This window comes from Pelophylax lessonae (assembly GCF_965119305.1).
Source record: "Pelophylax lessonae genome assembly, chromosome: 7".
NCBI classification, from domain to species: Eukaryota; Metazoa; Chordata; class Amphibia; order Anura; family Ranidae; genus Pelophylax; species Pelophylax lessonae.
In genome coordinates this window covers 271,549,213-271,572,167 of record NC_138774.1, presented here as the reverse complement: position 1 = coordinate 271,572,167, position 22,955 = coordinate 271,549,213, and the positions used below count along the sequence as shown (strand labels likewise).

General features: G+C 43.7%; 1 protein-coding gene across 2 annotated transcripts in view; it reads left to right on the top strand.

The window, feature by feature from the left end:
- The first annotated feature begins 7,799 nt into the window (after nucleotides 1-7,799).
- The window catches only part of ST6GALNAC6 (ST6 N-acetylgalactosaminide alpha-2,6-sialyltransferase 6), an 83,318-nt gene continuing 68,162 nt past the window's right edge, over nucleotides 7,800-22,955 (top strand). For both annotated transcript variants that reach the window (XM_082263939.1, XM_082263938.1), the window contains exon 1: nucleotides 7,800-8,389. In XM_082263939.1, coding sequence (XP_082120065.1) covers nucleotides 8,381-8,389 — 9 coding nt within the window. In that variant the 5' untranslated portion in view covers nucleotides 7,800-8,380. The remainder of the gene's footprint in view (nucleotides 8,390-22,955) is intronic.

The window sequence follows — 22,955 nt, the reverse complement described above, 5'->3', positions numbered from 1 at the left end:
TCAAAAAGTTAATATATTTCACTTATTCAATTCAAAAAGTCAAACTCATATATTTTACACCGGGAGACCCGGGCATCCTACCTACACGGCCGCCAAAGAGAAGACCCAATCAAAGCTGAATGTCTCCATGTAAAAAATGTCATGACATCACTTCCGGGTGCTCAGGGACAAATTAAAAAAAATGCGAGCATTGAAAACAGCCAAACTTGGCATTTTGAATGCTTTTAAGTGCAGAGGAGGGGTCTTTTAGACCCCCAGATCCCTCCACAATAGTACCTGTGAAAAATAAAAAAATGTTTTTTTGAAATGTCCGAAAATATCGGTCAATATCGGATATCCGATGACCAAAATATCAGTACCACTATAAAAACGATATCGGTCGAACGATAAGATGTACCCATCCTAATTAATAATGGCACCAGAGTCATGGAGGATGGGCAGAAAAGTGGGACTTTGGGGAGGAAGTGTTACTTTTTATCAGCTAACATATGGCAACTGTTTTGAGGGTTTCAATCATTGTACAGTTTTAATTTAAAGCTGCACCAACTTTGGAATGCGATTTTGGATGGGTGCAACTTCGATACGACTTTGGTTTTGACCAGTGATAATAGACAACTGTTGCATTGTATAACATTCAGGTAGGCATGGCGTCTGCATGGGGGGGGGGGGGGGGGGCAAGGGAGTGCCCCCTCTGGAATCTCAACTTCCCCTATAAAGTCCTGTCTGCCCTATTTAATAATCCTGTGCGCCCCTGTGTCTGTATTTTAACAAAAATAAGCCGTTCTTTACCAGTTTTCAGAGCGCCAATCGCCGCTTACGCGACCCGCCAGCTCTTTCCTCTCCCTGTCTGACAACTGCCTGCAATGGGCGGGGCTGAGGATTCCCCACTGAAGTCATTCGGGAGGGGAAGAGAGAGGTGGGGGGGTCATGTGAGCGGCGATCAGCGCTCTGAAAACTGGTAAAGAGCGGCTAATTTTTCCCCTCGTATATTCGTGTTTGGCAACTTGAGACTGCCATCAGCAGCCACGTGGACCACTGTCCTCAGCCCTTGAAATCAAATCTTTAATATTTTATTATTTTGTTTAAATAACATGGTGTGGGCTGATTTTTGTCAGTTACAGGCTGTGTCATGCCCTTCCAGCCTGTGTCTTGGAATAAGAAGGAGGTGAAGCCACCAATAATCTACATGTAATGTCCTGCCCCTATTGGGTTTTGCTGGTTAGTGGGCATAGATGAAGAGGGAGGGAGTGGGCTGTCATTTACCACTGTATTTACGCCCACATGTGTGACTCTATAGTCACATAGGCTGCTCAGATGTGATAGGGAGGAAATGTTCAGCATAGAAACTGACTGAAAACTGAGCATGTGCAGAGTTGCCATCACAGCTGCAATATCCCTAGCTGAATTGGGTACATGAACAGAAGGGGGAGGTAGAGAGTTTCAGGATCAACCAGTTTTTTTTGCAGGGGCGCTGTGATGGGAAGGGGAACTGAAGATACTGTGGCACAGCTGTGGACAGACTCCATGAATACCCCCAAACCCTGGAAAAATTGCCTGCCACTAAACCTGTCCCTGGTGCCGAAAAGGTTGAAGACCACTGCTTGATAGGGTTTCTTGCCTTTCTCTGCTGGATCAACTGTGGGTTTAGGGCAGGCTTTCTCAACCAGGGTGCCTAGGCAAAATGGGCAAAATGCCTTCTGGGCACATCAGGGGCGCCTTGGCAAAATGCCTAAAAATGTATATATATATATATATATAAATAAAGTCAATATATAAAAATATCAAATAAACATTATTTATATATATATATATATATATATATATATATATATATAAATCCAATATATAAAAAAATATCAAAAAAACATTTTATATATATATATATATATATATATATATATATAGATCCAATATATAAAAATATCAAATAAACATATATATATATATATATTGTAAGGGATTAGCTCGGTGGCGGGTGTGGATGACCCCTTTGGGGGTGCGTTTTCACAGAGAGATAGCCGAGCAGAGGTTGAAAACAAGACTGATTTATTCATGCAATTTACTTCACACAATTGCAAGCGTCAAAACAGCCAAAATAAAATAAAAGACAAAATAAATCCTTGCCTCTGTGGGCGGCTACCTTCTCACGCTGGAACCTACCTAAGAAGTCTTTCCAACCTACTGTTGGGCCGACACTGCTGATCCTACAGCAGACACTCAAATGTCCATTTGTTTGCTTTTCACACAGCACAAACATTGTCCATTGAACATGTCCCTTTGTTTTCTTTCACACAGCACATGTTCATTTATAACAGGATCCTTTACTCTTCAGATTCTTCATATTGAACACAGTTCATTTAACAGGTCCCTTTACTCTTCACACTCTTCACATGGAACACTTTGTCTTCTCACCTTTGAGACGTCTTCACTCGTGGTTACCCTCCTTAGCTTCACATCGCTTTAGGGGGTCTTCTCCCATGCTCACCAGCTTGTCGGGAGGCACACATCCGACTGTCCCCCTCTCCCAGCCCACACGGCGACAGGCGGCAGCAGTCCTTCTCCCATGCCCACACGGCGTCGGGAGGTACACGTATGTCTGTCCTCCTCTTCCCAGCTCACACAGCGACAGGAGGCAGCACTCAATAGATTTTCTCTGGACAAATTATAGAGTCCTTGATCTCCTCATTCTGAACAGCTGAATGGTTTTCAACTTCCTGCTGGCTCTCTCTGCAGCCAACACCCTATAGTATCAGTGAACTTTCAAAGCAGGTGGGAATGTGTCTCCTCTCAGTGACTACATTCCCAGATTTACCTGACTTCCTGTCACATACCCCCCCCTCTTGTTTCAACCCTAGGGTTGGGACACATATTTCCAGGCACGCATGTGTCAGGCACTGCTGACTCACTGATAAGCCTCCTATTATCCTCAAGCTTCCGGATGAAACTGTTTTGTCATCTTCATTGACAGATTTCTCATAAATGCCACACAGTTTTTCTCTCATCTCATATACACATTCTTCAACTGCATTTTTGGCATCATTTTGCTCCTTCTCGTTTCTGTCATCTTCATTGACAGCTTTCTCATAAATGTCAGACAGCTTGTCTCTCATAACCGTCTGTCCAATCCACCATGGAGGACCGTGATCCATAGGCAACTCAATTGGGCTAGTCTTAATGTCTTCAACATTCTTAAGACGCCTCTCTCTGCAATCCATAAATGTTTTCCACAAAACTTTGAGAACCTTTGCTTCACTAAGCTTTGTTCCAAGTAGGGACTCTTGACATCCCTCTGTGACTTGAGTTGCCTCTCCATACATCTGTACACAATCATTGACTTTTTGTTGTAAAAGGGAATGATCTTCCTTCTTGAGCTTTGCTTGCTCTAAGATGCTGTGCAGAGGATTTTCCAATTGAGACAACAGGCTGTCACACATTTCTTCAAAGTGACCCCTGTTCCTTTTCCCAGAGATATCAATATCATTCACCAAACATTTCATATTCATAGGCAGATCGGAAGCATTTGCACTCATCAACTTCTTAAACTTTTCGCCCTCCTGAGCGAGTCGCAGTAAAGGCCTACTATTTGATTTGATATTCAGTTTATATTTCTTGCCAAACTCTTCACAGAAGTAGTCAACCAGAACATCATCAACTTTCCTTACACCAACATAGGGGTTAAAGGCAACAACACAGTTGAACCCAGCGATCTGGGTGGTATCCATTATAGACCTCCTCTCTGCATCAGTGAAGAAGCATGGAACTGCAACACATTCTTTTACAGGTTTCTTCAATGCACTTTCTGCTGAACTATTTGACCGCTCAAGGTCACCTAGTTCTTTTTCTCTATCTGAATTCCACATGGAATGCATCTCAAGATCACGATCAAACTTCTGCCACCCGTCTTTCACCAGTTCCATTTTGGAAACACTCCCTGAAAGGCACTTATTCATTTGCTTCACGTTTTCACCAACAGCCTTAGTTTTCCCCACTAGGTTTTCAGCCTGAACTGAGAAATCATCACATTTCTTACTCAGCTCCTTTGTTTGCTGAAGCTCTAATGATACATTTTCCAATGCTTGAAGTTTTTGAAGGAACGGTTTATTCCAAAGGGGTGATTCAAGCCACGTGTCATCACATTTCTGAGGCTCACTCAGGACAGACCCCAAAACACTGATCCTTTTAAAAACTGCATCAGGCACACTATCCCCTCTTTGGGACAGATCCTCTGTTGCCTGGAATTCCTCTTCCAGTTCCTGCAACGGAATATTCATCTCTTCTACTTGCTGTTCTAAGGCTCGCTTAGACTTTTCTAGCTCCTGAACGCTTTTCACAACATCATCCTTGGAGCTGACCAATTCTTCCATTTCTGTACGCAGCTGTTTGTTAACACTTTCTAGTTCAGCCTTACACTCTAGAGCTTCCTCCAAAGAGCGAGCCAAGAACAGGGCTTTGCTCTCGTTATCACGCACCTCCGTTTCTGCACGGGCGCGTTCTTCTGCATATTTTGCAGACACAGTCTTCTCTTCACCAAGCATCTGATCAAACTTCTTTTTCACATCTTCAACACACTGTAATGAACCAACGCTTTCTTCCATGCGTTTTTTCATATCCGCTATCTGAGCTTGCAATGTTGCGACTTGCTCTGATAGGTTTTTCTTTGCTTCCGCCTCCTCTTTTAATTGTTCCAGGAAGCCATTTTTCTCATCTTCCATTTGTTTGAGCTTTGTGCTAAAACTCAGCCTTTGACACCTCTCTTCCTGTAAGAGTTCCTGCGTGTCTTGCAGCTGCGATTCCAAGATAGAAAAATCTTCCGCAATTTCTCTAGATTTTCTGTCTGCTTGAGAAAGCTGATTTGTAACATTGTCCAACTCAACCTGCAGTCGGTTTGCCTTCTCTGACAGCTTAGCACACAATCGGTCACCTTCTGACACCTTGACTTGCGATTCCAGAAGCTGTGCCTCTACTTTTTCCCTCTTATGTTCACAATCTCCTTTTCCCTGCATAAGAGCCTTCACCTCATTGGCTAGTTTCTGGGAATGAGACTGTAATTCTGCCACACAGGCTTCTTTCTCCTTTAACTGCTGCTGGAAACGTTGGGCTTCACCTTTCCAACTTTCACAGTCTGCACGTAATTCATCTACCACATTGCTCAAAGTGGTGAGCTCATACACAGTACTCAGTAATTTAGCCTCTCTTTCACTTTTCTCGTTGTCGCTGAGAGACAATGTCGCTTTCAGAGCAACATTCTGTTCCTGCGACTCCTGCAGGTCTATTTTTGTAACTTCCAAACACTGAAGACTTTTTTCCAGCTGATTACGCAACTCCAACATTTCACACATACTTTGCTTCTGCAAAGTCTGAATTTCAATTTCCTTTTCCATGAGGATGGTATCTTTCTCCTTTATAGTGTCTTGACATTTTTGCAACTCGACCAAAAGAAGAGCAGTGGATTCTTCCCACTGTAACACATGAGACTTGAGTAGTTCATTCATTTCCTGCAAGTTTCTATGCTCCATTTTAAGCAATTCCAAGGCTTGTTCCTTTTCTTCCATTTTCCGTTGCAAGGCATCCAACTCAGCCCTGCACACATACTCTGTTTCCTCCAAACCGATGGCCTCCATTGGCTGCTGGCGTCTCTGTTTCCAGCCTGCCATGCTCTCTTGATGAGCCTTTTGTTGAGCTGCAAAGCTCCGTTGTTTCAGCATCTCCCCCATTTTGGGTTTACTTTTCATCTGAGCACACTGCGTCTCCATAGCAGTTTCATCAGTGTTGCTAGGGACAACAACCTTCCTCTTTAGTAGACTCTCTTTAGGCATGGATGGGGCTGGTTCAGACGGTAACATCCCCTCCATCCATAGAATCCGGTCTCTCATTTCATCTATCTTTGCATTTTTCAGGCGTTTGGATCGCCCCATCTTCAATAACTCCACAAATTTTTCACAGTCCAGCAAAAAATTTTCAGACCACTGTCTCTTTAACACATGTAGTTTTTCTCTCTCTTGCAAGATCTCTTTTCCTGCACACACAGTTTGTGCAGTCACTTGCACCAGACACAACAAAGTTCATCAAATAATTTTGAGACCGCTGTCTCTTTAAAACACTTTTTTTTTTTTTTTTTTCTGTCAGGATCTTCTCTCCTGCACACATAGATTGTGCAATCTCATGCACCAGATAAAGTTCATCAAACATTTGCACTTCCTTGCAGGGATCTCTGCTTATGCCCGCATCCTCCACCATATGTAAGGGATTAGCTCGGTGGCGGGTGTGGATGACCCCTTTGGGGGTGCGTTTTCACAGAGAGATAGCCGAGCAGAGGTTGAAAACAAGACTGATTTATTCATGCAATTTACTTCACACAATTGCAAGCGTCAAAACAGCCAAAATAAAATAAAAGACAAAATAAATCCTTGCCTCTGTGGGCGGCTACCTTCTCACGCTGGAACCTACCTAAGAAGTCTTTCCAACCTACTGTTGGGCCGACACTGCTGATCCTACAGCAGACACTCAAATGTCCATTTGTTTGCTTTTCACACAGCACAAACATTGTCCATTGAACATGTCCCTTTGTTTTCTTTCACACAGCACATGTTCATTTATAACAGGATCCTTTACTCTTCAGATTCTTCATATTGAACACAGTTCATTTAACAGGTCCCTTTACTCTTCACACTCTTCACATGGAACACTTTGTCTTCTCACCTTTGAGACGTCTTCACTCGTGGTTACCCTCCTTAGCTTCACATCGCTTTAGGGGGTCTTCTCCCATGCTCACCAGCTTGTCGGGAGGCACACATCCGACTGTCCCCCTCTCCCAGCCCACACGGCGACAGGCGGCAGCAGTCCTTCTCCCATGCCCACACGGCGTCGGGAGGTACACGTATGTCTGTCCTCCTCTTCCCAGCTCACACAGCGACAGGAGGCAGCACTCAATAGATTTTCTCTGGACAAATTATAGAGTCCTTGATCTCCTCATTCTGAACAGCTGAATGGTTTTCAACTTCCTGCTGGCTCTCTCTGCAGCCAACACCCTATAGTATCAGTGAACTTTCAAAGCAGGTGGGAATGTGTCTCCTCTCAGTGACTACATTCCCAGATTTACCTGACTTCCTGTCACAATATATATATATATATATATATATATATATATATATATATATATATATGTATAAATAAATCCAATATATAAAAAAATATCAAAAAAACATTTTATTTATATATATATATATATATATATATATATATATATATATATATATATATATATATATATATATATGTGTAAATCCAATATATAAAAATATCAAAGAAACACACACACACACATATATATATATATACCTAAATAAATCCAATATATAAAAATATCAAATAAACATTATATATATATATATATATATATATATATATATATATATATATATATATATATATATATAAAAATCCAGTATATAAAATATCATACATTATATATATACACATACACACACACACGCACACACACACAAATAATTGCAATTTTACCAGCCAGGGTCTGTCCGTATCAAAATAATTGACACCCTGTAAGTCTGTAGTGAAATATAAAAAAAAAGGAAGATTTGATGCACAAGTAACCAAAAACCACGTGTTTTAAAAAGTAACATTTTCCTGCTAGAAATAAAAATGAAATGTGCGTTTCCTTGCATGACTTAAAGTAAGTTTTTCTAGCAGGAAATAGGTACTTTTTAAATAAAACCATAATGAGACTATAGGCATTGAGTGGATTCATGACAGGCACTAGGACCCAGCTGTCATGCAGCCAGGCTGCCAGTGCTTGCATGTAGCAGCTGCAGACTTTTACACTCAGTGCTCTGCAGAGGGGAGAGACCCTTACAGAGAAGGGGGGGAGACCCTCGCACCAAGCATAGGAAATCAGGCACCTAAACACAAGGGATCTGCATTGTGAAAGCCCACCGGTAAAGGACAAAGAAAGAGCCAGAGCCCTGGAATAGAAGGAGACCACCAATTTTGGATTACACTGGGAGGCCTGTAGAGAAGTGAGGACCCCCAAGCTGGACCTTGCAGAAAAGGGGGCTTTTTGTTTTGGTTGGGTTCAAAGGCAACGTGACCGTAGACGTACGAAGCGGTAGACAATCTGAATGCATTTGGAAGGCATGAGAACTGAGAGACCTTCAGAATAATAAGGTGGAGGGTCTCCAGGGCTGCGAACACATAGATGCCCCCCCAGATCTCAGCACAGAGGGTTTCATCTGGGAAAGGATCATCTGAACAAGAGAGCAATACCGTGACAGTATTCAAGAAAGACAGTTGTGACATCACAGATCAGGCCCGGCGGTGACCCCGATCCATAGGGACCATCAGAGGTGACAGCCTTGATCTGTCTATGGCACTGGTAAGTGTAGGGGGAGGGTAAGGCAACAGCTGATGTCATTAATGAGAAATAAGAGCTTATGTTCATTACATTAGTGCCAGATGCTCAATAGATTGGATCACCAACGACTGAACCATTGTTTGCTGGATTTTAATTGTCTTTTTTTAGGTTTTAACGTAGTATTGGATTTATTGGCTTCTGACTTTCTGCCAGTGGCAACAGCCTAGATTATGACTGAAGGCCCAGCCTGATACCTGCAAGCGGCATTTCTCAGTCAGGTATTGCTTGTGGCAGGAGTGAACGTCTCATGAGCAAACCCAAGTCAGGCGATCTATTAGGGATTGTTCCATTTTCTTTAAGGAGAAGGGAACGATGACAATGATAAGTTCGCTGTTTGCCAAGTCTGGTTCTCCGTGTCCCGACAACACTTAATAAGGATGACCATGCATGGATCCTAACCTGGCCATGCATGGATCCCAACCTGGCTATGCATGGAGACCCAACCTTGCCATGCATGGAGACCCAACCTGGCCATGCATGGAGACCCAACCTGGCTATGCATGGAGACCCAACCTGGCCATGCATGGAGACCCAACCTGGCCATGCATGGAGACCCAACCTGGCCATGCATGGATCCCAACCTGGCCATGCATGGAGACCCAACCTGGCTATGCATGGAGACCCAACCTGGCCATGCATGGGGACCCAACCTGGCCATGCATGGACACCCAACCTGGCCATGCATGGAGACCCAACCTGGCCATGCATGGAGACCCAACCTGGCCATGCATGGAGACCCAACCTGGCTATGCATGGAAACCTAACCTGGCCATGCATGGAGACCCAACCTGGCCATGCATGGAGACCCAACCTGGCCATGCATGGAGACCCAACCTGGCCATGCATGGACACCCAACCTGGCCATGCATGGAGACCCAACCTGGCCATGCATGGAGACCCAACCTGGCCATGCATGGAGACCCAACCTGGCTATGCATGGAGACCTAACCTGGCCATGCATGGAGACCCAACCTGGCCATGCATGGAGACCCAACCTGGCCATGCATGGAGACCCAACCTGGCCATGCATGGATTCCAACCTACCTGTCCATGTATTGCAGTTTTAGGTTGCGCATGATCAGGCACATCTCACCACCACGACCTGCCACAACTTTTCAGCACAATTTTCCGATGCCCAGTGACATGGCAGTTAACCACCTCAATGCCCAACTTGCGCAGCCGATACATTATTTGGCATCATCGTGTGCAAAATTTAGCAGCCGTTTATCACCAACCTTTACCGATCAATATGTGCTACGTGAAGTAACGATCAATCAGATTTCAGGTTACTGTAAGCAGGGGTCTTCAAACTATGGCCCTCCAGTTGTTCAGGAACTACAATTCCCATCATGCCTAGTCATGTCTGTGAATGTCAGAGTTGTACAATGCCTCATGGGATGTGTAGTTCCGCAACAGCTGGAGGGCCATAGTTTGAGGTCCCTGCTGTAAGGAGAACATTAAATGATGGATCAGAAATACTGGTAGCTGTGGGTTATCGCACAACCATCTTCTATCGTGTCAAAAGAAGCCAAATGACGAGGGACTGTTGTCAGTGTTTTCATTTGTCCTTGCCAACTGCTTATGATGGGAGATTTTAAAGGAAACTTGTACTAAGAGAAATAGAGAGGTTGCTATTCAGGCTTCATTTTTAATTTTCTTGCTTTGTACTTTCTCCATCACACTTGATATAATTTCTAGTTCACCAGGTGAGTTGTTTGGTTCTTTTTCATTCATTATGCATATACATAATTTCGCTTCACTGTTCTATAGGGGCCATATACAATATATTGCCAAAGTATTAGGATGCCTGCTTGTACACGCACATGAACTTTAATGGCATCCCAGTCTTAGTCTGTAGGGTTCAATATTGAGTTGGCCCACCCTTGGCAGCTATAACAGCTTCAACTCTCTTCTGGGAAGGCTGCCCACAAGGTTTAGTAGTGTGTGGGAATGTTTGACCATTCTTCCAGAAGTGTATTTGTGAGGTCAGGCACTGATGTTGAACGAGAAGGCCTGGCTCACAGTCTCTGCTCTATTTCATCTCAAAGGCGTTCTATCGGGTTGAGGTCAGGTCAAGTTCCTCCACTCAAAACTCACTCATCCATGTCTTCATGGACCTTGCTTTGTGCACCGATGCGCAGTCATCTTGGAACAGGAAGGGACCATCCCCAAACTGTTCCCACAAAGTTGGAAGCATGAAATTGTACAAAATGTCTTGGTATGCTGACGCCTTAAGAGTTCCCTTCACTGGAACTAAGGGCCCAAGCCCAACCTCTGAAAAACAACTCCACACCATAATCCCCTCTCCACTAAATGATTTGGACCAGCGCACAAAGCAAGGTATAAAAAGACATGGATGAGTGAGTTTGGGGTGGAGGAACCAGACTGGCCTGCACCTCAGCCTGATAGAACATATTTGGGATTATTATTATTATTATACAGGATTTATATAGCGCCAACAGTTTGCGCAGCGCTTTACAATGTGACGGAAGACAATACAGCTCGTTAGATGAATATGAATATCAATATGAGCGGAGACTGCGAACCCAGCCTTCTCATCCACATGTGCCTGACCTCACAGATGCGCTTCTGGAAGAATGGTCAAACATTCCCATAGACACACTCCTAAACCTTGTGGGCAGCCTTCCCAGAAGAGTTGAAGCTGTTATAGCTGCAAAGGGTGGGTCAACTCAATATTGAACCCTACAGACTAAGACTGGGATGCCATTAAAGTTGATGTGCGTGTAAAGGCAGGCGTCCCAATACTTTTGGTAATGTAGTTTATTATCTTAGGCTCATTTCAGAAAGCTTTACACCAGCACAAGAGAATCTATTTTCCCCTTTGTGACTGTCCATTTTAAATCTCATTGGACTTAATTGAAAGTAACAATCACTTTTTTGACAAATCCTGGTGTGTTAGCTTTGTGAATTGAGCCTCTTATATGCCTTTATTCACTGACTCGTGTATGTCTCTTATACTTATGACTATATATGCTGGGATTAATAATTAATATTTCGTTTTTTATTATTTTATAATATTTAGCTGCTTCAATAATCTGGATGGTTAACAATTATGTCACTGATTTGATATTATTGTATCTGATAATTTATCCTAATTTACGTGCTCAGGTCTGTCCTTCAGTGCCTAGCTGCTGGCTTTACATGGTAGACTTTCAGTAGTGGCTTTCTGGAAGTTTTATTATATGGTTTTCATATATTGTCCGCCCCCCCCCCCTCCTCACTCCCCCCTCTGGCCTGCGCTCACATTGTACTCGGCCCAAATACACTTCCGTCATCATCTCTGCCAGCCAAGACCACAGTGATCCCTGCTTCTGTGCTCCGTGTGTGATCTACAACTGTTCTGTGAATGGGCATGGTTACACAAGCGTAGACCGCTTTCAAGTGAGCCAGGAAATGGTATGCTTAACCACTTTACCACCGGAGGATTTTTCTGCTTTACATCCAGGCCACTTTTTGCAACTTGGCACTGCGCGACTTTAACTGACAATTGCGCGGTCGTGCAACGCCGTACCCAAACGAAATTTACGTCCTTTTTTCCCCATAAACAGAGCTTTCTTTTGGTGGTATTTGATCACCTCTGCGCTTTTTAGTTTTTGCGATATTAATAAAAAAAGAGCGAAATTTTGCGAAAAAATTTACATTTTCTACTTTGACAGTTAAAAAATATCCAATATATTAAATTTTTGTCATATATTTAGGCCAAAATGTATTTAGCTACATGTCTTTGACAAAAAAATCCTCAATAGGCGTATTTTTAACCGCTTTAAGACCAGAAGATTTTACCCCATTCCTGACCAGGCTATATTTTGCGATTCGGCACTGCGTTACTTAAATGGACAATTGCACGGTCATGCGACGCTGTACCAAAATTTAATTTATTTCCTTTTTTTTCCCACAAATAGAGCTTTCTTTTGGTGGTATTTGATCACTTGTGCGATTTTTAATTTCTGAAAAAGAGATCAACACTTTTGAAAAAAAAAATATATATTTTTTACATTCTGATATACAGTGCCTTGCGAAAGTATTTGGCCCCCTTGAACTTTGCGGCCTTTTGCCACATTTCAGGCTTCAAACATAAAGATATAAAACTGTAATTTTTTGTGAAGAATCAACAACAAGTGGGACACAATCATGAAGTGGAACGAAATTTATTGGATATTTCAAACTTTGTTAACAAATAAAAAACTGAAAAGTTTGGGCGTGCAAAATTATTCAGCCCCCTTAAGTTAATACTTTGTAGCGCCACCTTTTGCTGCAATTACAGCTGTAAGTCGCTTGGGGTATGTCTCTATAAGTTTTGCACATCGAAAGACTGAAATTTTTGCCCATTCCTCCTTGCAAAACAGCTCGAGCTCAGTGAGGTTGGATGGAGAGCGTTTGTGAACAGCAGTTTTCAGTTCTTTCCACAGATTCTCGATTGGATTCAGGTCTGGACTTAGTCTTGGCCATTCTAACACCTGGATATGTTTATTTGTGAACCATTCCATTGTAGATTTTGCTTTATGTTTTGGATCATTGTCTTGTTGGAAGACAAATCTCCGTCCCAGTCTCAGGTCTTTTGCAGATTCCATCAGGTTTTCTTCCACAATGGTCCTGTATTTGGCTCCATCCATCTTCCCATCAATTTTAACCATCTTCCCTGTCCCTGCTGAAGAAAAGCAGGCCCAAACCATGATGCTGCCACCACCAGATTTCACACTTGATCACCGCCGCTCCTCCCCTGGCCCGACTCCCGCTGTGTCAGAATACAGCGGGAGCGAGCCTCCGGCGCCGCGCGCACGCCGCCAACAGGGGGCGTTGTCCAGCGACGTAGGTCTACGTCACTGGACGATAACAAGCGACTTTGACGCAGTATGCTCAACGTGAGCGGTCGGCAAGTGGTTAAAGAGGAAATTCGTAAAAAAAAATAAAAAAATACGAAGTCCACAGCAACAAATACTGTAGCTGTTGATTTTGATAAAAAATAAATTTCTAGTCCAGGGATTCAGCACTGTCTTCAGCTAGGCCAGTTCGTCAGGGTCCCCGGAGCTGCCAGGTTGACATTGGGAATCAGGTGTTAATCCCTGTGGCTTCAAAGCCAGCTCCCCACTGTGCATGTGTGAGCCACACTCTGAATGGTCCCGCAGCCTTCTGGGACCAGTGACGTGTCCCAAGAGGTTGCGGGTGGTGGTACATCTGCTCCAATCGCCTAGGCCAGCCTTTCTCAGCCTTTACAACACAGAGGAACCCTTGAAATACATTTCTGGTCTCGGGGAAATACGTGACTGTTTACTGTTATGACATCTGCCGTAGCTGTTTGCTTGTGTAATTGTCTTATGTTTTCATTTGTTATGAATAATTTTGTGTTTAATAAATAAAGATTATATAAAAAAAAAAGGAAAAATGGTGTAATTGGGAAAATATCGGAGAGGCAGAAATTGTCCATTGCTCAAGGAACCGCTAGCAACCTCAGGAGGAAACCGTAGTTGAGAAACCCTGACCTAGGCAATCTGAGCGCAAGCGGCTCTGGTCCCTGTCAAAACTAGGTACCTTGCACCCTAAAAGAAAAAAAAAACCCCCACAAACTAGGGATCAACCGATTATCGGCAAAGCCGATATATCGGGGGCCAACGATATGCACTTTCCCCGATATATTGGAATCGCCCCCCTGAGGTTACCGATATTGCCGATATTTCAGGAAAGTGCTGTACCGGAGTGATGCCTGCAGCTAGAGGCATCACCCCAGTACCGGCATCCATAGCCGACGGTCGGCTGTCTTGTAATGACAACCGATGCATCTGAGAAGCCGCTCGGCTGTCATTACAAGGAGCAGGAGGGGACGTCCCCCCCTCCCTCCCGCCACCTTTCGCGGCTCGCCCGGGTCTCCCGTCCCACCAGGCGACCTGGGAAACCAGCCTGCACGGCCGCTGAAGAGAAGACCCGATCAAAGCTGCATTCGGCTCTGATCGGGTCTCCATGTAAAAACCCCCTAGCAACCTCAGGAGGAAACCCTAGTTGAGAAACCCTGACCTAGGCAATCTGAGCGCAAGCGGGAGCGGTCTCTGTCAAAACTAGGTACCTTGCACCCTAAAAGAAAAAAAAAAAAACCCCACAAACTAGGGATCGACTGATTATCAACAAAGCCGATATATCGGGGGCTGATATGCACTTTCCCCGATATATCGGATTGGCTCATGAGGTTACCGATATTGCCAATATTTCGGGAAAGTGCTTGTACCGGAGTGATGCCTGCAGCTAGAGGCATCACCCTGGTACCGGCGTCCATAGCTGACGGCGGCTGTCTTGTAATGACAACCAATGCAGCTGAGAAGCCGCTCACCTTTCATTACAAGGAGCAGGAGTGGATGTCCCCCCCTCCCGCGGCTCACCCGGGTCTCCCGTCCTACCGGGAGACCTGGGCAACCAGCCTGCACGGCCGCCGAAGAGAAGACCCGATCAAAGCCGCATTTGGCTCTGATCGGGTCTCCATGTAAAAACCCAGAAGTGATGTCATGACATTACTTCCAGGTACTGGCGCCAGATTTAAAAAAATGACGGCATTCAAAACAGCCAAACTTGGCGTTTTGAATGCTTTTAAGTGCAGAGGAGGGGTTTGGGGTCTTTTAGATCCCCAGATTCCTCCACAAGAGTACCTGCCTAGTAAAAAAAAAAAATGTACGAAAATATGCGATGACCAAAATATCGGTATCGGCAATAAAAAAAACTATATCGGTCGATCACTACCACAAACCTCCAATATTGGTAGAGGAAGGGGGAGCCGGAGATAAAGTGGAACTTACTTTAGTTAGTGAAGTTTCGCTCTAACCATGTCAGAACATGGTAGAGAACAATCACGCTAGTCAAACAAACTAGACTCTGCGGGGTCTAATGTGCTTGGCAACGGTCCATAAACCATTGTGGGTACACCCTTAGAAAGTACTGAAACCACTGGATCAGCATGACAGCCAAAGCCAAATAACTTGCATTTTAAAACAGAATATTAAGCAGTGCTCAATAGTACAGGTTTCCTTTCCTCAGAACTTCACAGGATAGAAGTATGTGAGCAGATATGGCTGTTTTGTTTTGAAAGGTACAATTTTTCAGGGATGTCACCTTTAATAATTAGGGAGTCACTGACACCAAACAAGTGTGCAGCCAGTGAAACATGTGCATACTTATTCCTGGTTAGTAACCCAAGAAGCAGCAGAGCAAGGATGAATGTGACCTCACCAGAGCTTTCCCCCTTCAACCACTTCCCGCGAATCGACGTACCTGTATGTCGGCATGGACAAGTGGTTGTACCAGTATAGTGACTGCAGCTAGGAGGCATCACCTTGGTACCATTCTTTGGAGCCGGCGGTCGGCTTTCAGAAGATAACAGCCGATGTGGCTTGGGAGCCGCACGGCTGTTATCTTAGCGAGCAGGAGGGGACGCCCCCCTCCTCCCGCTGCCTTCAGCGGCTCTTCCCGGGTCTCCTGTTGCACCGGTAGACCCAAGCAACCAGTTGGCATGTCTGCCGGCTGGTTGGAGTCCCGAACAAAGCCGGATTTGGCTTTGATCGGGTCTCCGATGTATTAAGCCAGAAGCGATGTCATAACGCCCCTTCCGGTTTACTCGACGGCTAATGGGGCCGAATTAAAAAAACTGTCAGTATTTCAATTCAATTAAATATTCAATTTTGGCATTTTGAATACATTGAAATGCAGTGGAGGAGTCTGGGGTCTTTTAGACCCCCGATCCCTCCATAAAGAGTACCTGTCACTGCCTATTACTGTCGATGTTTACATTCCTTGTGACAGCAATAAAAGTGATCAGATTTTTTTTTTTTTAAAACAGTGCTAAAAATATAAAATTAAATTGGAAAAAAATACAAAATTTTTAAAGCGCACCCATCGCCGTGAAAGAAAACGCATACGTAAGTCGTGCCCGCAAATTAAAATGGTGTTAAAACAAAACATGCGAGGTATCGTTGCGATCGCCAGAGCGAGACCAATAACTCTAAAAAAAACACCTCCTCTGTAACTCTTAAACAGGTAACCATTAAAATTTTTTAAAGCATCGCCTATGGAGATTTTTAGGTATCATAGTTTGTCACCATTCTACGAGTGTGCACAATTTTAAACCGTAACATGTTAGGTATCTAGTTACTCGGCGTGACATCATCTTTCACAATATACGTAGAAAAAAAATTGTGCTAACTTTACTGTTTAGTTTTGCAGTGAAATGTATTTTTTTCCAAAAACAATTGCTTTTGAAAGACCGCTGCTCAAATGCTGCGTGACAAAAAATATTGCAACGACCGCCATTTTATTCTCCAGAGTTTTTGCTAAAAAAATATATATGTTTGGGGGCTCTAAGTAATTTTCTAGCAAAAAATACTGATTTTAACTTGTAAACAACATGTGTCAGAAATACGCTTAAGTGGTTAAAAAAACTAGCAAGGGCTGCTCTGTTGTAGGATTGTCGATCCTACTTTGCCCAGCGACATCGGTCCGACTTCCATCCGACTTGGATAAACAGGATACAATTTTGTTCCGACTTCCATCCGACTTGGATAAACAGGATACAATTTTGTTCCGACTTCCATCCGACTTGGTAAACGGGATACGATTTTGTTCCGACTTCCATCCGACTTGGATAAACAGTATACAATTTTGTTCCGACTTCCATCCGACTTGGTAAACGGGATAGGATTTTGTTCCGACTTTGAGATAGTCTGACTTGTCCTTTGACCAGTCAAAACCATCCCGGTGTGACATAAATTCATTTTCCTGCTGTTGTAATCACCATGTCGGATGTCACAAGTCAGGTGTCACAAGTCGGATGGTTAGGACGAGGACCTGACTTTGATCCGATTTCAGGGATATTGAATAGGCTAAAAATGGACCAAAGCTGATGAGATGGCTTCCACGGATGTCAAGGCCTTTTGTTGGTTGAAGTACATTGCCCTATGGTATATGGTGTCACTAGATCACTAAGTCAGATGGTGTATGGCCATAGTTACCAACATTTGAATTTCCAGGGACGCTTTGCCCCAGAGCGATTAATTACTTACCACACCCACTTCCCCGAAGCCCTGCCCACTCTGCATAATTAATATCCGCCTACTTATCATTAGATTTTAGGGTCTACTCGATAAAGAGAGAATTACAGGAAATTGAAAATGGAATTTTAAACTTGAGGCCAAAGTAGCAGAGTTGGAAATATTCTCCCATTCAGCTGCACTACTTCTGCCTAAAGTTTAAAATTCTCATCACAATTCCCTGCAATTCTAAAGTGTCAAATGTGCTCAGGTGTGACCATACAAAAAATATATAGTATGTAAATATAAATAAAGTTCAAAGTGTAAATAAGTACATTAAGTGCAAAGTGTAAATAAGTACATTCCTGGGACAATGTAAATTACCTGGGACAGGCTCTTCTTTGCCGGGACTGTCCGGGCAAAAATGGGACAGTTGGCGAGTATGATAGTGCAGATTGTCGGATAATGCCTCCGATATTCTGCGCATGCACAGTATGTAACGTTACTCCATCTGATCTCCAGATCAGCTGGCGTGACTTCAACACTGCGCATGCCTGCACCATACAAGCCCTCCCAGCAGTGTAATTGTCAGAGATGTATAGTAACTAATGGCACTTTTCCACTGCAAGTACCGGCTCGGCTCTACTCGGCCCTGCTTGGCCCGGTTTGCTTTTCCACTACTGGTACCGCATGGTACGGTGTTGGAACGGTTCGGTACGGTACTGTATGGTTTGCTTTTCCACTAAAGTAGTACTAAAGTTAAGTGGGTGGGATAACAACGGGGTAGGTGGGATTCTCTGACCAATCAGTGGCTAGTAGTGACTGCATGCAAAGGATTTTGGGATATGGTACCGGGTATGGTACCTCTTGGAACCACAATCGAGGTGGTACTGTTTTTGAGAGCTGTACCGTTCGGTTCCATGCAGTGGAAAAGCGCCGCCGTACCGTACCGTTCCTACACCATACCATGCGGTACCAGCAGTAGAAAAGCACAAAAGCGAGCCGAACCGTTCGGTTCCATGCAGTGGAAAAGCGCCATAAGTAGAACTACTTCACTACTGTACTTAAGTACCGAAAGGCGGTATCTGTACTTTCCTAGAGTAGAATTTTTTTCTCCTACTTCCACTTTTACTTCACTACATTTTTTCGATGATTTCAATACTTCTACTCTGATATTTTTTTTTGTGCTGCATAGTTACTCGTTACTATTATAGAAATTACCACTGCCAGAACAGTAAATGGCAGGTTTCATGAAGCTCAAAAAAAATGTGTATAATGTCATGTGTACTTTTGACTTCTTTCTTTAATAACTTTAACTTCAATAACTTTAACTTTAATAAACTTTTGACTTCTTTCTTTAATAACTACATAACACAGTACTTGTACATTTACTTTCAGTACTTGAGTAGCACATTTTTTTAAAAACTACTGGTACTTTTACTTTCAGTACTTGAGTAGCAAAATTTAAAAATAAAACTACTTGCAATACTTAAGTATAAAAAATGTTGAATACTTTAATACTTCTACTCAAGTCACTTTTTGATCGAGCACTTCCACTTCTACTCAAGTCACTTTTTGATCGAGCACTTGTACTTTTACTCAAGTATGGGTTTCCATGCAGTGGAAAAGCAAACCTATACCATACCGTACCGAACCGTTCCGACCCTATACCATGCGGTACCAGCAGTGGAAAAGCACAAAAGCGTGCCGAGCCGGTACGGTTCTATGCAGTGGAAAAGCGCCATAAGTGTGAAAGGGGCCTTAGCCCACCTTCCTCAGCCTCGCCTGGAGTCGGGGAGTCTCGGGACAGTGAGTACAGTGCACACAGTGTGCCCGGTACCAGCCACCCACACACCCACAGGCCTGTACCAGCCAGCCAGCCACAGACCCTGCCTGTACCAGCTAGCCAGCCACAGGCCCTGGGCATGTACCAAGCCAGCCACCCACCCACCTGCGTGAGATGGAGTGCATTGATGTCTGACGTCATTGCGCACACGACGATCAGGTGAGTGAAGTTCCCCGCAAAAGACACTTTACCTCCTCATACTCATCAGTTTGCACTACGGGCGGCAGTATGAGATGGGGAAAAGCCACCCGTTACATGGCGCAAACTGATGACCCACAAAAATCGTGGGAGTCAATTTGCTGCCCCTCTCCAAATGCTGCCTGGGTCCAATGGACCCAGTGGGACCAATGGTAGGGCCGGCGCAGGGTTACTCTTTAACAATAGTGAAGATTAGATACAGGACTGCAATCTAAAATGCATAATCCTGATGACCTTGTGTGTTGAGGACATCCTGCGATGCTGCTCAATACATTGTGCAAATGAGATCTTGACTAATACTCTTTAAATTGGGTTTGTAACACTGAATGTTTCGCCATGGAATGGTCATGAAATTCTGAGTATTTATTTTCAATGTTATATAAGCATGCAGGTCAGAGACATTAAGCTGTGGAACTGATTAAAGCTTTGCAGTGGTCATATGGCCTAGAGGTCTGGCATAATGTTTTTCCATGAGACGCTGAGCTGTCTATTGATTTACGGGCCTAGGGAAAAGATTTGTTATTTTCCATTGTTTGTATGCAAAAAAAAAACATAGCCGTACCAACAATACATTCACGTATACCTTTATATACCTCTTTTAGTATTAAAGCATTTTATATACCTCTTTTAGTATTAAAGCAGAGTTCCTATCCCCCAAGTCTAATTTTTTTTTTAACCACTTTAGCCCTGGAAGGTTTTACCCCCTTACTTACTAGTCCTTTTTTTTTTACGATTCGGCACTGCGTTACTTTAACTGACAATAGCGCGGACGAGCGACGCTGTACCCATATAAAATTGATGTCCTTTTTTTCCCACAAATAGACCTTTCTTTTGGTGGTATTTAATCACCGCTGGATTTTTTATTTCTTACAAAAAAAAAAAGAAGACAGAAAATTTAGAAAAAAAAAAAAAAAAGTTTTTCTTATTTCCTGTGAGTAAAATTTGAAAATAAATAATTTTTCTCCTTCACTGATGTGCGCTAATGAGGCGGCACTGATGGGCACTGATAGGCTGCACTGATGGGCACTGATGAGTTGTCACTTATGGTCACTGATGAGGTGGCACTAGTGGGCACTGAGATGGCACTGACGAGGAGGTACTAATATGCCGCACTGATGGGCACTCTTAGGTGGCACCGATGAGCACTGATGGGTACTGAGAGGCGGCACTGATGGGCGGCACTGAGGGACACTGACGGCCGGCACCGATGGGCACTGGTTGGCACTGTTTTCACTTTTCTGTAATCATGGCACTGATGATCAATGCCCTGATTACCTGTCCTTGTCTCCTCTGTGAGGAGGAGCCGCTGATCAGCTATCGTCGCCTCACACTCTGACAGTATGAGGAGAGGCGAATAACGGCACTTCCTCATTTACGCGTGACCGGCTGTGATTGGACACAGCCGATCAAATGGGTAAAGAGCCATGTCACTGGCTCTTTACCAAGATCGGGGTCGGGCGGTGTCCTAGCAACACGGCGTGGCCCTGATGGCCGTACAGCGCGCCCCCGCGGACGCGCGAGATAGGCTGTTCCGGTGCACCGTCGTTTGACAGTGGGCGGGCAGTAAGCAGTTAATTTAGCTTTAAATTGAATAAAACTACCTGGATCTGGGAAGCAGGCAGGGTCCATCTCCACTGTGGGCCTCTGAAGCCCTCTTGTATCCATTTCCGGGATTCGGTGCAGCTGGCTACTCAGCGCTACTTCCCCCTGAAACGTTGCCATAACAATGGCGGCATCAACGGAAGTTCCCAACCATGTTGCTATAGCAACCTGTCAATCAGCGGAGATCACGTTATCGTGATCCTCTTGTTTGCATCATTTCTGTGCGGGGGGGAAATAGCACAAGATTTCGTTATTGGGCGACTACCATGAAGCGCCTAATTACGTCATCGCCTAGGCGGCCGGAGCCGGAAGTGCTCCAGAAAATAAGGAATTAGAGGTATTTAGAAAACTAAAAAAAAAAAAAGAAAAAGTTACCAAAAATAAATGAAAAATAAACAAGTTACCATTTAAAAGCCAATGGAGAATGGGCATTGGATTTATAACAAGTGAAAAAAATGAGTGGAACTCCACTTTAAAACAGACAGCAACCTAACCCATAAAATCAGTTAAAACCCCACAAACAACAAATCCTCCCCAATATGGCAAAGATGGTCGCATATACCATTACTGTATATCCTGTACAAGGTAAAGGAATTCCTAAGAGGATGCAATGCACTTGAAGACCCAGATCTGATTAAATAGCAAGGGCTGCAATTTTACAAATTAATAATAAAATAAATAATAAAATAAAACAGTAAAAGCAACTTCATAAAACAGAGAAAGCATCGATTAATCCATTCAATGAACAGGGAAAGCTCCTTCGCTGGTTACTGAATGGATCAATAAACACTTTCACCGTTTATTGAGGATGCAATGCATGGCAACACACTATAAGGCTCCATGCACACAGGGCATTTTTGCAGCTGCTGTTAGGAGCGTCAGGCATTTTTTTTTTTGCAGCTTAACCACTTGCCGACTGCCGCACGACTATATACTGCGGCAGTCAGCCCCCTACAGGCAAAGTGACGTAGGGGTACGTCGCTTGCCCACAAGCCTGTAGAGGGCAAGCATGCGCCGCCGCGCTCCCGCCCCCGCTCATTCCCTGCCATCCCTGCGCGTGTGACCGGCGGCTTCGATGTCCGGCGTCCACTCGCGAACTCCTGCAGGAGAGGGAGAAAGACAGACTGCTGATGTAAACAAAGCCGCCTGTCATTCTCCCTTAGATCATCACAGAGGCTATGCGATCCTGCTATGTAGGATCGTATGTCTCTGTGATGATCTAACAAGCCCCGCCCCTAGGGACACACTTAACCCCTTGATCACCAGTAAAGTTAACCCCTTCCCTGCCAGTGTCATTTTGACAGTAACAGTGCATATTTATAGCACTGAATACTGTAGTAATGTCACTGGTACCCCCAAAAGTGTCAAAAATGTGAGTTAGGGGTCCGATCTGTCCGCCGCAATGTCGCAGTCCCGCAAAGAAAAAAAATCGCAGATCGCCGCCATTACTAGTTAAAAAAAAAACAATAAAAATGACAAAAATCTTTCCCTTAGTTAGTAAACGCAATAACTTTTGTGCAAACCAATCAAAATACGCTTATTGCGTTTTTTTTTTGTTTTACCAAAAATATGTAGCAGAAAACAAATTGGCCTAAAATGTTAAGAAATTTAGATTTTTACTTTTTTTTTTCGAGAATTTCATATAAAAAAATGTGAGAAATAATGTTATTTTTTCAAAATTGTCGCTCTTTTTTTGTTTATAGTGCAAAAAATAAAAATCGCACAGGTGATCAAATACCACCAAAAGAAAGCTCTGTTTGTGGAAAAAAAAGGACATCAATTTAATTTAGGTACAGCGTCGCACGACTGTGCAATTGTCCGTTAAATTCACGCAGTGCCGAATCGCAAAATAGGGCCT